Source organism: Dicentrarchus labrax, unplaced genomic scaffold (assembly GCF_905237075.1).
Source record: "Dicentrarchus labrax unplaced genomic scaffold, dlabrax2021, whole genome shotgun sequence".
Classification (NCBI taxonomy): domain Eukaryota; kingdom Metazoa; phylum Chordata; class Actinopteri; family Moronidae; genus Dicentrarchus; species Dicentrarchus labrax.
In genome coordinates, this window is record NW_026136707.1 from 3,203,295 (window position 1) to 3,219,015 (window position 15,721).

At 38.8% G+C, this 15,721-nt stretch overlaps 1 protein-coding gene and 1 long non-coding RNA gene across 3 annotated transcripts in view; both read left to right on the forward strand.

Annotated features, from left to right (window-relative positions):
* Positions 1-15,721, forward strand: part of LOC127367633 (thrombospondin type-1 domain-containing protein 7A) — a 152,812-nt gene that overhangs the window by 116,879 nt on the left and 20,212 nt on the right. Inside the window, exons 18-21 of the mRNA XM_051407660.1 lie at positions 3,646-3,761; positions 4,356-4,473; positions 8,201-8,346; positions 11,988-12,162. Coding sequence (XP_051263620.1) covers positions 3,646-3,761; positions 4,356-4,473; positions 8,201-8,346; positions 11,988-12,162 — 555 coding nt within the window. The remainder of the gene's footprint in view (positions 1-3,645; positions 3,762-4,355; positions 4,474-8,200; positions 8,347-11,987; positions 12,163-15,721) is intronic.
* LOC127367635 (uncharacterized) lies at positions 9,280-10,563 on the forward strand. Of its 2 annotated transcripts, none has more exons than XR_007885522.1 (3): positions 9,280-9,435; positions 10,033-10,270; positions 10,343-10,446. It is a non-coding gene; the product is annotated as an uncharacterized LOC127367635 (long non-coding RNA). The 2 variants fall into 2 exon arrangements; XR_007885523.1 differs by lacking the exon at positions 9,280-9,435 and adding an exon at positions 10,526-10,563 and having other exon boundaries at positions 10,021-10,270; positions 10,343-10,436.

Genomic DNA, 15,721 nt, shown 5'->3' on the forward strand with positions numbered 1-15,721 from the left:
ATGTGCTGAGACCATCCAAGCTGCTCCCTTCCTTCAGTTTTCCTCCTTTTCTTTCCGTCTCTCTCACAGTCTTTTACTGTCGCTCTTTCTTGTTGCAATCTCCCTATTTTCAGTCCCCAGAGTGCCACAAAGCTCCTCGGCAGAAGGAGACACAATTCCCTGAGTTGAGCTTGCAAACGAGCTCACTGCAGCTAAAAACAGCCACTCATCTTTGTCAGCGGATGGCACACTTCATGAGTGATACCTCAGCCTCCCTGTTGTTGCAGAGTGTTTTTTAACAACAGCATGCACACTGTGGTTTTAAAGGCATTGGCACCCTAAGTCTGGAATAAAATGTTGTCTCTCCACTTCACAGAAATTATTTTTTGTGTGAGGGGGGCAAGGTTCAGCCTCTTGCGGCTCTGGATTTTTCTGGTGAGGTTTATTGGGGAAAACTTGTATTGATGTTGCTTTTAAATCCTGGTTATTTAACTCAAATCTGACCGCGTGGCCACACGGCTCGCTTATGATGCTGTCATAAAAGGATACTGATGGCAGCCAGATTTATTGGATTTAAGTGAGCTGTTATAAACCTTCAATGACCTCTTTGCTGACAAAGTAATCATCTGTTATCGACAGTGATCTTTGCCAGCCAGAAGCTATTTACAGTTTGACTGCAAACACACAACAAAAAACCACACATTTCAGTGTTACTTGTTGTGTTGTGGCTTAAAGGGACGACTGGCAGTGTTTCATACAACGAAGGTAATGAGCTGCAGTCAAACCTACAGTATGGCATGCACAAGGCATGCTAGCCATTCTGCTGAGTCATCTGGGAGCCCATAGTGGTTCATTTGTATGCATAGCACGTCCTTTCTCAAAGATCCATCAGATACAGTGCAGTGAAGGCATGAGCATTTTAGTTTATGTCAGCAACGTAGCTGGTAATTAATTTGATAGTGTTTCACTGTGTCAATACACCGTATCAAAAATTAATTGATATTTTATATAAAACTTCTAGTTCTTTTGCATCCTGGGATGCACTGTACATCAGCATATTAAACTTTAAGCTAAACATATTATAAAGCAACATGAAGCGACATGGTACGACGGTGCATTTATGTCTGTTCACCCTTAAAACGCTTAGACACACCACGGTTGTTTCTCACTGTCTGGGATTTATTCATTCTGAGGTGTAAAGAATTTGTGACAGCTGATGCATTTGAACACTTTTGAACAGCATCTCCTTGTGTTTTGTCCCGCCACATCATCCTGCTTCAACTGAAAATACATCCAACTACAAAAAGCAGAACACTAGTGAGATGCTGTTTTTTGTGACTTGAATACTTGCTCTTCTCCTTTTCTATCCTCCCTCCTGTCTTAAGTCATGACTTCCTCTCACCTGCCTTCAAACTCTACTTGTACCCAGGGTAGTAAAATAAATCAGCCTGCAGAACACTGGTAAATATTTGCTGTATTTGGTGAAGTTGTCTGCTCTATAAGCTGGCAGGTTAGCAGTCATCATGTGATGGTCATATTCTGCTGTAAAATGTAATTGGAGGAGGGATGATAGTTCTGGGGTTCAACGGTCACAGCTAGTAGATATAAACATTATCATCTTTGTAGCTCATCTTGTACAACTATATCTCTCACCCATATTCATGTATCTGCATTTCTCCATCAGCTGGGAATATTATAAAACAAGAGAGGATTTATTACATTATTTTATTTTGTCCTTTGCAGGTGCAAAGTTGCCCAGAGTTGTAGACTTTAGACATTTGTGTATTCACAGTGAATTAAATGGCTATGTGTCGCTCAGTAAACTCTGCAGTTCCTCTCGGCTCTATGGAGCCTTTCAGCGTCTTTCAGCTGTTTGTTTTGGTTCGTAATTTCCAGACACATCAGGTGGCTGCTATCAGCGGAAAAGCTCTGCTAAACCCACTACAGGCTACCTGCCCAGCATCAAACAGCAGGCAGACAAAGTTAACGACTAGCTGGTGAACATAGTGGAGCATTTAGCAGCTAATTGAGCTGGATATATGCCTCAGGAGTTGTTGGAGAGCAGAATAGAGCTAAAAGGAGAGTAAACATGGGACTTGGATTCATCAAATGAATACTAATGTTGCTCCATGTCTGCTGGATGTTTAAATGAGTGCTAACAAGTTTAACATATCAACTTAAAAGGTCCAGTGTGTAACATTTAGGAGGCTCTTTTGGCAGAAATTGAATATTTATAGTTAAGTTTTGTGTAAAATCACCTGAATATAGGAATCGTGTTGAACCACCATGTTTCTACAGTAGCCCAAAATGGACAAACCCTGGCTGTAGATAGGGCCTTTCACTTTTGGGAGTTTCGTGGCCACCGTAGTTTCTCCTACACATTGCACATCCCGTTCTTATTTCCATGTCATGTCAAATACCCAATAATAACCTCGGCTTGTATATACAGTGTTCAGTTAGTTGCAATCTTGACCGCTAGATGCCACTAAATCTTACACACTGGTCATTTTAATGGTGCTCTGGTGGTAATATGTCAGCATTTACTTTTTTTTCTGAAAATCATTAAATGCAGGTTTAAGAATGATAAGAATTACATTATAACTTGTCTTTGACTGCACTGAGACTTTATCCCCCTAAAGACTTGATTTGGAACTTGAAAATAAAAAATAAATAAGACACTTGAAATAACACAGTCGCAATCCTGTAAAAAACACAATTTACAGAAAAATGTTCCACTGATGTGTCATTTAAAGCATTCACACATGAGAGACAGCTTGGCACGGATTTAGCTTATGAGGACTTCTAACTTGACTTGGTTTTGCCTTTAAGGAATTCAGGCTTGACTTGAAATATGTCTCAAATTACTTGATTTGACTTGAACTTGTCCCCCAGGATTTAAAGAGCTATGATGGTAACATTGTTGGAGAATGAGCTTTTTCTGCTCTTACAAAATTCAGCAGAGAAATCTTATCTAGTGTCGATACAGGGTTTCTTTTTTTTTTTTCCTTTGAGCTATTATCTACTGTACCTTTTTTATGTTGTATTACTCATTATTCTCTGGGTGAGAGCTGATGCAGCTCAGAAAGCACATGGTTTTAGGTTAACATTCGCCAGCAGTAAGACTACAGTCACATGTATTTATCCATGTGACTGTTGACAGTTCCAGGGCTGCTTGCAGTGTGAAAGAAACAAATACAGGAAGTGCAGCAGAGTCACCTTAATGATTCTCAGTGGCTAGAAGAATATGGTTGTACTGAGCATCATTATGTGGTCTACATTGCTGGTATTTCAGGATGGCACCAACAGGTCTCTGCAATGTTATTTTATTTTTTTTAAAGGTCCAGTGTGTAACATTAAGGAGGATCTATTGGCAGAAATAAAACACAATATTCATAGGTTTGTTTTCATTAGTGTATTATAACCTGAAAAGAATGAGCTTTTTTTTATCTACAGAGGGAGCCGGTCCTCTTCCATGGAGGCCGCTATGTTGATCCGCCGTGTTGCTACAGTAGCCCAGAACGGACATGCTCTAGATAGGGCCTTTTTGCACCCTTTGCAGACTGCGCTGTGTTCAAATTGTTGCTCTTTCAAGCACTCTGAACTTGCCTGTTTTATGAACATTAACAGCCAACATTATAAATGTGAATATGCTCTGTTTCTCCTCAGACTGGAGTACATGTCAGCTGAGTCCTAACGCTGTGTGTGGGAGCGGCATCAAGACTCGAATGCTCGACTGTGTTCGCAGCGACGGAAAATCGGTCGATATAAAATTCTGTGAGGAGGTGAGACTGAGCACAAATTCCTCAAGTGTCTCCTTTTGCACTTCCTCTTTTGTTTTTTGGGTAATTTGGTTTTTACTTTCTTTCTTTGACAGACTCATTTTTCTTAATGACTTAATCACATTACTCATTACAATATATTATCGTACCCTTCCAGTACTATTAGGCCCACAGCAACATGAAATATTCACTCGTATTCCCATGCAGAGATTGTTGTCGTTGCTTCAGGCTGAGCGTTTTACTCATTCATAATGTGTCTCGGCTCCCTGTAATTGTAGCCGGCGGGCTGCGGCTGAGCCGTCCCCACAGCTATTTAACCCCTGGCCCACTTCATCATCTGGCTCATTCACAAAAACACATTGTGTCAGAATGGCTTTCACAGCAGCCTCGATGTTCCAACTCCACTGGCCTGATGCTGCCCTGCACAGTCTGTCCCCTGCCAGAACAAAGACTTCTGGGAATTGTAGTGCTGAGAGGTCAAGCTGCTGTCTGGCCCGAACAGATTGAGTTGGCTGTGTCGTGACTGTTCGCTTGTATGGTGGATGATTTGATGATGTGTCCTGAATTACTTCCTTTCATTTCCTATATGTGTCACAGTTGAATTTGGAGAAGAAGTGGCAGATGAACATCTCCTGTGTGGTCGAGTGTCCTGTCAACTGTCAGCTGTCGGAGTGGTCGGCCTGGTCAGAGTGTTCACAGACGTGTGGACTAGAGGGTAAGACTCATAATAGACGAGACATTTTGCTCAACAGTCTGATCAACAAAAATTGTTGTTGTTGACATTTAGCTGACATTTTTTTCTTGAGCAATTTCCAGTGTGGCCAAATAACTGACAGAACTTACTGGCTGCCACAATAAAAATATGTGACCTTTTACTAACAAGACAAATCTAAACTCTGTCACCTCTTCATCGTCCTGATCTTACAATGATCAGATACACTTTTCACATGCAATAATTATATAAAATCACAGTAAAGCAAAGACCAGAACAAGCAAAGTAATTAAAAAATCAAACAAACTTACATTAAAGCTCATCTATAAATGAATCACAGCGTTAGTTCAGTCAGGCCACAAAGTCAAGCTCAGCTCTTAATTCCAGCTACATCAGCTGATCTAAGTTGATTGTAAACACACAACAGCTGATAGCTCAGCTGATTCAAGCATCCAATTGGCAAATGTCATTCAGGGCGCTTTATTTAAGCTGCTTTAGCCTGCCTACCTTTGCTGCTTCCTCTGCAAGCCGTTTTGCAACCCACCTCCACCCCAGCTCCTCCTTTTTATGTTGTATCTAATTAATCAATGTCATTTCTGTTGCCAGTGATGCTTGCTCTGTTCTGTACCCTGGGGGGTCTTTGCTGCTGCTCTCCTTGTCCAAAGCTTTCCATGTATGCACATGGAAGGGCAAGGAGGTCCCAGAACAGAGCCATACTGCCAAATATAACATTCTGCATTTGGAAATAAAAGTTGTTTTGACAAAAGGGGTCCTGACTGAAATTTTTTTGAAGACGTGATATAAAAAATGATGCCGAATTAGCCAGGCTGAGTTTGGCAATCTTGATGGCAAATGGCCAAACACATCAAGCTCTTGAATTTGCACCAACTCACAGTGATTCGGCTCAAATGGAGTTAGCCTCTTAAACCTCACTCCTCTGCAGGTGTTTCTAGGGCTGTGCAGCCAAACATTGCACTTGACATTTCAATTAATTGTTGAGAAGTGTGATTGGAAGACATCAAGAATATTTCTATTTGGTGGAATGGTGCAGCCATAAAAAAAAGTCTTGGGTTTGAATATAAAGTCATGTTGCTGTAATGACGAAGCTGATAGAGACCGTATCGGACTGTCAGGTCATGTAGAATGAGATGATCTTAACAGACTTAAAGCTGTGATAAACAAACCAATTCATTCACCGATACTTACCAAAACTTTCTTTGTGTGTCCTTGAGGTCAAACATGTTGAATTAATTTCCTTCCACATAAAATCTGTATTGTTTGAATACAAGTTTAAGTTTCTGTTGGCATGTTTCCCCATGTGCATGCATCACTCATAAATAAAGAGCTCCAAAGCGCTACTAGAAGTCAAACACTTCTTCAGTTAAAGCTACATAAAAAAAAAAAAATGAAGGGAAAACTGTATCTTGGGGCTTAAAACATTTACTACATGCAGCAGCCTGAAGGCAGACACATCTGCAATTTGGTTGACATGATGTCACTTCCATTTAACGCACAGGAACAAAAAACAAGTGAAATCAGGGTCACATCTACCCACTTGAAACAAACTTAACAGTGTCATCAATTAGGTGATAATAACATTGTTAATGCAGTGAGATAATGGTAAATACTGTACTTGTATAGCGCCTTTTCTAGTCTTCTGACCACTCAAAGTGCTTTTACACTATTTGCAACATTTGCCCTTTCACACACATTTACACAGTAATGGCAAATCCCCATCGAACAGAAACTAATCATTCATACAAATTCACACACTGATGCACAGCATCGGGAGCAATTTGGGGTTCAGTATCTTGCTCAAGGATACTTCGACATGTGACAGGAGAAGCTGGGGATTGAACCACCAACCTTCTGATTGGGGGAACAACCCGCTCTGCCTCTGAGCCACAGCTGCCCTAAAGGGCAGACCTGAGGTCTATTTTCATGATGATCCAGCTGATATTCTCATCTAATTATTCTTTTGGGTGAGAGCTGCTGTTGCTCGGGAAGCCCCGAACACTTCGTTTGCTGACAGAACGGTTGTGAGTTTAATTCCTGACTCCATCTTTAAACATATAATTATATTGTATAGCATGTCTGTGTGTCATGTCAACATCAGTCATGTTTCTGCGTTGGAGACCTAAGAAACATATGTGACTGTTTGTTGATGCTCCCGGGGCTGCTTGTAACGTGAAAGAATCAAATACAGGCAGAGTTTATGATGCCCAGTTGCCAGCACTAGAGGACTGCTGTTGTACTTGGCAGCCCCAACTTGTAAATGTATACATATATGAATGTGAAGTAGGAATATGCAAGTAAAAAACACATAGGTCTGGAGGAGCCTGAATACATAAAGCTTTGACAAGCATTTTCTCATGCAGTACAATTTGTCCCTGGTTGGTTGGAAAGGAGGCCTTGCATCAAAGTTTTCTGTACTAAAGCATGGTGTGGCTGAGCGAAAACATGCATGCTCAGCAAGACGTACTTGGATGACTAAAAAAGTCCTATATGAGACACTTCCTGCTCCCCTTGGAGGCATTTGGCCAGAAAAACTCACAGAAGCAAAATAGAGGAAGTGTTTATTTAAGAGACGTTACAGTTTTCCCAAATGGCCGGCGAAAATTTGTCCTCCTGTTGCCTGGTTGTTGTTCCGGCGGTTCACACAATTGATTCTGTCCCATTACATCTTCCTGCTCCTCGGGGCTGAGGGGAGCGCTTTGAAGAAGAGGTGCTACAGCGATAGTTGCTAAATCACAAGGAATAAGATAAAAGTTTAAGAAAGGCTAAAGGAGCACGAGGGGACCTTATTTGTGTGTGGGATGTTCTCTTGTTGGAATAGGATATGAGGTTGTACAGTTTGTGTGAGTGTGTGGGAAGCCTGATTTGTGTTTTATGTGTTGAAAGGTGTCGTAGGTTGGCAAAGGTGTATTCTGAGGTGAGCAGATTGCTGGCTAGGCAGTGTGAAAATGAAAGTGGGATGTGCAACAAATGAAGGGTTGGGAGAGTTGAGAGTGGGTGGTTTAAAACAAGTAGACAGAAAGGTTGCATTTTAAAATGTGTGAGTGTGTGTAGAGTTTCTGTGTTGAGTTTTCTCGCCAGTTCATTGCATCAATTCTGCACTTAAATCAAACGGTCTCTGAGGTGTTAGCTGCTGTAATTTATTGGATTTATTTAAAAAGAGTTTGCTGATTGATGTGGACAAAAAGCCATTTTACTCAAGTGGACCAAGAACTAATCAAGATGGCAGAGAAAAAAGTGCAATAATTCAGGCTATTTAGAAAACCCTGCTCTGTTAAGTAAAGTGCTGTTGCACAGTGAGATTAATTTAATGCTTTCAAAACGAGCTGTTTACAGAGAGAAAGGTTGGCTGCTGTGTGGTAAACCGCAATGGCCACTGTATGAGCCAAATCTGTTTGCATTTAGTTTATTGTGCAGAAAACACAGCCACTTGACACTCTGTATGCATGTTATGTCAGAAAGAAATCAAAACCTCTGAAGGCAGAACATTTATCTTCTAACATGCTGGTAAAACACAAGACAAGTTTCAAAACTGGGACTGACAATTTGTGAGAAATGACCTGTTAATGGTTCATAATAAAGTAATTTACAAACAATTCTGCAGTGCAACCGCGGTAATACAAGTCCTTGGTATATTGTGTGAGAAGAATCCTAACCTTTTTAAATTAAATGAAATAATACACTGATGATGTCACTTCCTGTGTGTTTTCTCCAGGTAAGATGTGGCGCCAGCGGTCGGTGGTTCAGGCCTCTCAGGGCGATGGCCGGCCCTGCCCTTCTCAGATGGAGCAGTGGAAGCCCTGCCCTGTCCGACCCTGCTACCGCTGGCAGTACAGCCCCTGGTCCGAGTGTCGGGTGGAGGTACGTTAATAAATCATAACATTATACCGTAATCCGGGAGCATTAATTATTAATGATTGTATCGACTTCTGTCAGCTACAAGAAATGCAGTTTTGACAGGTCCCTGGCTCAGCTGAGATCAATACACACAGGTTTGAGCCAAAAAGTGGATTTTGGAAGACAGAAATCTCAGCACATGGCGGAAAATAATGGAGTCTTTAGTATTGATGAAAAACCACATCAAATCCCTGCTCATGCAGTTATTTTGTGAGATGGACAGTAAAAATCAATCTAATGCACTTTTAATGCTGATACATTACTGTAAACCGATACCTTCGCCAAGAAATTTGGCAGCTTTCACACTTCATTTTGCGTTGTATGCCGTCAGGTCAGATTTATAATCGTCTGCTTCATCGCTATATCAAATAAAACAAAACTTTCCCAATATGGGTTTAGTTTTATTGGAAGAGAGGGAGACATGTCACCTCTCATCATTAATTTAAGTCATTTGTTCCTCTCAATTAACTCTATCAAGTGTCCAATAATTCAGACCTCCTCGTCTGTTTTATAGAGAGAAACAGACGGAGAGACAACATTTTCTAACTACGTTTACTGAAGTCAGCCTTTACCCATGATGCACTGTAACACACTACTTCTCTTCTTGTTATTGAGTTATTAATACAGGATATCTGCAGGTCTTTATTTCTTTCAACTTTGATACAGGTGAAGGACAGTTAACAGTGAGGCTGGAATCAGATAAAATTAGAAACATTAACACTGGAGTACATGCATGTATTGTTTTCTTGTGACTACCTTGTGCATGTGCAGGCATGGCGGACTCTGCCACTGAATAATAAAAACTACATAGAGAGGTTATTGCGGAATATTAAGACAGAGTATTAGGGCCATACTAAGAGAAAAAAATATATTTTGGGGGGGATTACGAGAATAAAGTCGTAATATTATGAGAATAAAGTCATAATATTAGGTCTACGAGAATAAAGTCGCAATATTACGAGAATAAAGTCATAATATTAGGTCTACGAGAATAAAGTCGTAACATTACGAGAATAAAGTCGTAATATTACGAGAATAAAGGCATAATATTAGGTCTACAAGAATAAAGTCGTAATATTACGAGAATAAAGTTGTAATATTATGAGAATAAAGTCATAATATTAGGTCTACGAGAATAAAGTTGTAATATTACGAGAATGAAGTCGTAACATTACGAGAATAAAGTTGTAATATTACGAGAATAAAGTCATAATATTAGGTCTACGAGAATAAAGTCGTAATATTACGAGAATAAAGTCATAATATTACGAGAATAAAGGCATAATATTAGGTCTACGAGAATAAAGTCGTAACATTACGAGAATAAAGTCGTAACATCGCGAGAATAAAGTCGTAACATTGCGAGAAAAAAGTCGTAACATTACAAGAATAAAGTCGTAATATTACGAGAATAAAGTCGTAACATTACGAGAATAAAGGCATAATATTAGGTCTACAAAGAATAAAGTCGTAACATTACGAGAAAAAAGTTTTAATATTACGAGAATAAAGTCAATATTACAAGAATAAAGTCATAATATTACGAGAATAAAGTCATAATACTACGAGAATAAAGGCATAATATTAGGTCTACAAGAATAAAGTTGAGAATAAAGTTGTAATATTATGAGAATAAAGTCATAATATTAGGTCTACGAGAATAAAGTTGTAATATTACGAGAATAAAGTCGTAACATTACGAGAATAAAGTTGTAATATTACGAGAATAAAGGCATAATATTAGGTCTACAAGAATAAAGTCGTAACATTACGAGAATAAAGTTGTAATATTACGAGAATAAAGGCATAATATTAGGTCTACGAGAATAAAGTCGTAACATTACGAGAATAAAGTCGTAATATTACGAGAATAAAGGCATAATATTAGGTCTACAAGAATAAAGTCGTAATATTACGAGAATAAAGTCGCAATATTACGAGAATAAAGTCATAATATTAGGTCTACGAGAATAAAGTCGTAATATTACGAGAATAAAGTCGTAACATTACGAGAATAAAGTTGTAATATTACGAGAATAAAGTCATAATATTAGGTCTACGAGAATAAAGTCATAATAAGAATAAAGTCGTAATATTACGAGAATAAAGTCATAATATTACGAGAATAAAGGCATAATATTAGGTCTACGAGAATAAAGTCGTAACATTACGAGAATAAAGTCGTAACATCGCGAGAATAAAGTCGTAACATTGCGAGAAAAAAGTCGTAACATTACGAGAATAAAGTCGTAACATTACGAGAAAAAAGTTGTAATATTACGAGAATAAAGTCAATATTACAAGAATAAAGTCATAATATTACGAGAATAAAGTCATAATACTACGAGAATAAAGTAGTAATATTATGAGAACTGTCAGCCTGTTGGCTAAGCCAGCAAAACTGTTTAACGACGAAATCATCAATACATTAGTTTACCTGTTGACTGTACAGTATGACTGAGAGAAACAGCGGCTGCTTGGCTCAGACTGAGGCTGCTGTTTGGTTGAGCTGCTCATGTCAGATCTTGATAACTCTATCAAAGCTTTTTTCTCATTAAAACGATTACATTATTCTCGTATTATTACGACTTTATTCTCGTAACATTATGACTTTAATCTCGTAATTTCCCAAAAAATTAAAAAACATTTTTTCTTAGTCTGTCCCTAATACTCCGTGGTAGAATATGAATACACTGAATGCGAAAGAAAAAAGTCTTGAACTAAGTGTGACAAATATTAGACTTTATAACAACAAGACATAATAACTTAATTTCAGCGTAAGCATTTATTTGATTTATGTTTAAAAGGGAAAATAGAGTCTGAACACGACTTGCTTAAGTTAGCCAGTGGAGCAGACAAAACGGCCAACACAAAACCACTGAGGTATCTTCAGCAGTGATTAATGTCCACAAAAGAGATGGCAGCGTTTTTTGTTGACGAACTGAATGAAAGTGTGCCAAGAAGAGTGTTTGGAGACAGGAAAACTAATGAGCATCTTTGTGCAGATTTTAATTACACGTGTAAGAAACCTAAAACTCCTGTCTGTTCAGAGAGCTTTCAGTCCGTCTGGTAATTAATTAAAATAGTTTCAATTACAGTGAACTTGCAGAATATCAGCAACATTCTCCTGATTAAGCTTAAAACTCTCTCTTTATCTACCTCTCATCCACGGTGATTGGTATTGATTCTATAATGGAAATCAATAAGGGATAGTGGCTCTTACCTTCATTGAATCTCTGGGTGAACATCAGTCATAGATTGCACCTTTTAAAGAGCTTTAAAGTGTCATTAATATTTTATACAGTTGATTTTTATATGCACTTTGTAAAAAGCAGAATCCATTAACATAAATATATACTTTTAAAACCACTCTATTGTAATTTGGAGATGAAAGTCATCTTTTTATTACTGCAGCCAATTCAACAGTTTCAGTTTTGGCACCTTTATATGACTTTAAGGTATCAATTAAAATAGCTGATTTCCAGCCATAACTATAGATTACCAGTATCAAGCTGTCATCAAGTGACCCCGCTGTGTTAACTCATCATCATCCTCCTCCTTCTCCTTCTTCTTCTTCTTCTTCCGTGGTGTTCCCGTCCTATCAGAGTGTGGTGTGTGGACACGGCATTCGCTACAGAAACCTGTCTTGCTTCGTGTCGGACGGCTCCAGCGACGGCGACGGCAGCTTGGTGGACGAGGAGCTGTGCAGCAGCCTGGAGCTGGCCGTCGACGGAGACAAACAGATCAGACTGAAAGAGGCCTGTACCCTTCCCTGCCCAGGTAATAACGCTGTGAGCTTCCTGTGCTGCATGAGTAACCTTACAAAGTCATGTTCTAACACGGGATTGAGTTGAAATGATATTAACATAGTAAGGGTGTTGCCCGTATGTCATTGTCATAGGCACAGACGTGTATCTCTCCCTCTCAGGTGACACAATCTGTATGTAAGATATTAGGACTGCATTATATGGTGATAAAATCATATTGCGATTATTTGGACAGATACTGTGATTGAGATGTGATTCATGATTAGTGGTAATGATCATTTTTGAATCACAATTTTCATTTTCACAGAAAAAGACGATTCAAATCATGACAATGTGACATGTTTTCTTACATCTGGAGAACAAGATTACTTAATTATAATGCTGTTTTGTCACACATTTCACCCGCAACAATTACAATATTGTACATGCATTGCAATTTTGATAACATTTTGATTTAATTGTGCAGCCCTAGTAGATGCACAGTCCAATACAAAAAATAACATTTACAATGATTCAGTGATTCACAATGATTTTATTTATTTATTTATTTATTTCTAAATAAAGTAAAACAATTATTTCCACATTCTTTATTTCAAATACTGAGTCAGAAATGTCCCCAAAAAGTTTATCTTCTGCCAAACAAACAGTAGTAAACAAAGACAGTGATGCATGTAGTCAGTCTATAAAGGAGGGGGGATTTTTCACCGAAATGCTGCTGATTGGATATTGTTTCTGGGTCAGTCATCCGTCTGAATTCCTTTTTTTTTCTTCTTCAAATTACCCTGTTTGGGCACATGTCCCTGTGAATAAAGCAGCACATGGCCTCAGGTACTGTGAGGAGTTAGTGGTCCGTTAGACGTAGCATTAGCTGCTAACGCCAGCAGGTCTTGAATCTGCGATCGTGACTCAAAGTATAGTCGACACTCTGACTCTTGTATGGCTTTGTTTCAATTTCGCATCACTTAATCTTTGCAACCCTAGTGTACAGGTTAATAAAACATTGTACTCACCATCACCACTGTAGAGAGATGGCAGACACGCAGAGTTCAGTGGAGCCATGCACATCTGAGCGTCAGACAGATTTTTAGCTCTGAGCAAATGTCTAAGTGAAATAATCCATTACAGCTCTGTTTGACATTAGAGTCACTCTCAGGTTCAACCAGCAGAACACAAAAGTCCCTCTGCAATGCATAACACAGTCAACACTTGTCAGCAGTTTGATTTATATCACAAAGCAGACACTTAAAATACTTTTGTTGCAGGGTAGATTTTATTATCTCTAACCAATAGCACTCAGTATCCATTCATGACCTCTAGAATCAGAGATAGGAGATTACCTGAAGGCAGAATAAATGGACTACATTATGGCAGATGCTTTGTATAACAGTGCAGTTTTATGAAAGTTTAATTTAGTGGTAGGTACTGTGTTTCATTGCCTGTAGCATCTCAGAGAGAGCTTTCTACTCTGCTCCAAGTCCAAGTCTCTATTTTACTCTGCCTGCAGATTTGGGTCTCATATTTACTTAATTTCCCCCAGTTTTCATGATGTCTGTCCCCATTTCTTAACCATGAAGGAGCTGAGAAGTTGACAGCCACTTCTTTTCACCTTACAGTGAGAAGTCTCACATGAGGAGTGTAAAACAGTAGTGCACCGGTCAAAAAGACGATCCCTCACGGGCCTCCCACCCGCCAACGCTGTTAGTTGTGTTTGTTGAAGCGTCTGGCCGAGCTACAGGCACTGCTGTCAGGAACTATTTTCTGTTTTTATGTGGAGGGGACAAACTATTTAGACCACCTGCTCTTTCAGTGAAATAGACCGAGAGGCGAATCCAAATGAAAGCCGTGACCCCTTCAGTTCCATTTATTCCATTTGTACAGTGGAGAAACAGAGAAGCAAAGTGATTAAAACACACACATACAGACAGAGATAAAATAACAGGAAAGAAATGGGTGCAATCAATAATCTGTGTGGGCGAGATAACAAAAACCCTACAGGCTTATAAAAAAAAGAGAATATGGCAAGCTGAGCTACAACCTCACTGAACAACAATCCGCTGTGCTGTAAATGACAATAGATTGTATGCATTTATTTACCTCACATATGAATAGAGGTGCTGATTAAGAGGAGAACAGATTGAAGAAGTGTTTTCAGGGTCGATTATAGGCATGACATCGTGTGAAAGCAGGTGTAGCGACGTACTTGCAATATTCGCCATAAGGCAGTTAATTGGCACATTTCATACACAAAGGCAATTCAAAGGGATTTACGTATAGTATAAAAGATATTAAATAAGAAAACGGCGTAATACATAGAAAAGTCAAAGAATAATAGAAAATAGAACAAAGAATAGAAGCAAATTTTAAAATAAAGTGAAAATAGGAATAAATAGAAGGAGGTGCACGGTGGCATTTTTATTGCCTGAAATCCTTCAGACATTTGTGAAACATCTCTGATTGATAGACAGAAACAGACTTCTATTCTTTAGGTGGTGACCTTCGATTTTGCCGAAGAAATGACAACTGTAATTGGCAGATTTTATCAGCTGTAGCTAGCTAACAGACTGAATCTAAAGCTGGTTGTCCTCGAGGAAAGAAACCAGCTGATGGACCGTGTAGAAGTCAGGGAACAAAAGGTGTTGTTCTAGTTTTGCAACGTAGACCTAGTTAGCCCTAGTACTGCAGGTGTGATTGTTTTAATTTCCATACAGTGTGTCCAGAATATAAAGGCTTTTATGATGAGGGTTTGGCAGATGTAAAGTTATCTTGCACAACGTTGGCTGTTGGCTACTGGAGTGTTAACATCTATGTAATTAATTTTAATTAATTATCAGACAGATAGCAACCAGGACCGGCTTCCATACAATGGGTCAGTACTACTCAGATGATGTGACAGCAGATAAACACGTTGTTTAATCCACTCCTTACATTTTTGCTGTTGTGTGTTTGGTTTTGGGAAGGCGATTCCTTCCTCTAAACACCTTTTAGATATCAAGTATGGACATTTGGGCTGTGCAATAAAACCTCAACAACGCGATATACAGTACATAATTTCATATCCAAATAACACAACATATAGCAACAATATAGCACATTCTCTGTAAGTTCAATGAATAAATAGCTCATATAAAATGACCACATTGAAATTCTTATTTTTTACTCAAAATAAAATAATTGTTTTCCTCCTTTAATTTAGAACATTTAAGCATGTAACAAAATATAAAATATGTAGTAGAATAAGCCTATTAATGGATATTTTAGCACAAACCAGGTAAAACATTCAGTACCACAATCACATGTGAGTTGTGTTTTTTGGGGTGACTTTATAAAACATACAGCTGGAGAGACACAGAAAGAAACAGAGGGAGACGGGCTAAGTAGTTTGTGGGTAAACGCTAGTGAAAGGCTTTCATCCCTGCCTCATCAATCTCCTATGAACTCCAGAAGAGTCTGATTTGTGAGAGAACGAAATAAATGAGTCATTAAGTCGGTGAAGTGTATAACAAAAACCTAAAAGAAGACTCCATACGCCATTTAGTTTCCACCAAAAGCTGGTTGGTGTGCCATGTGTGCAC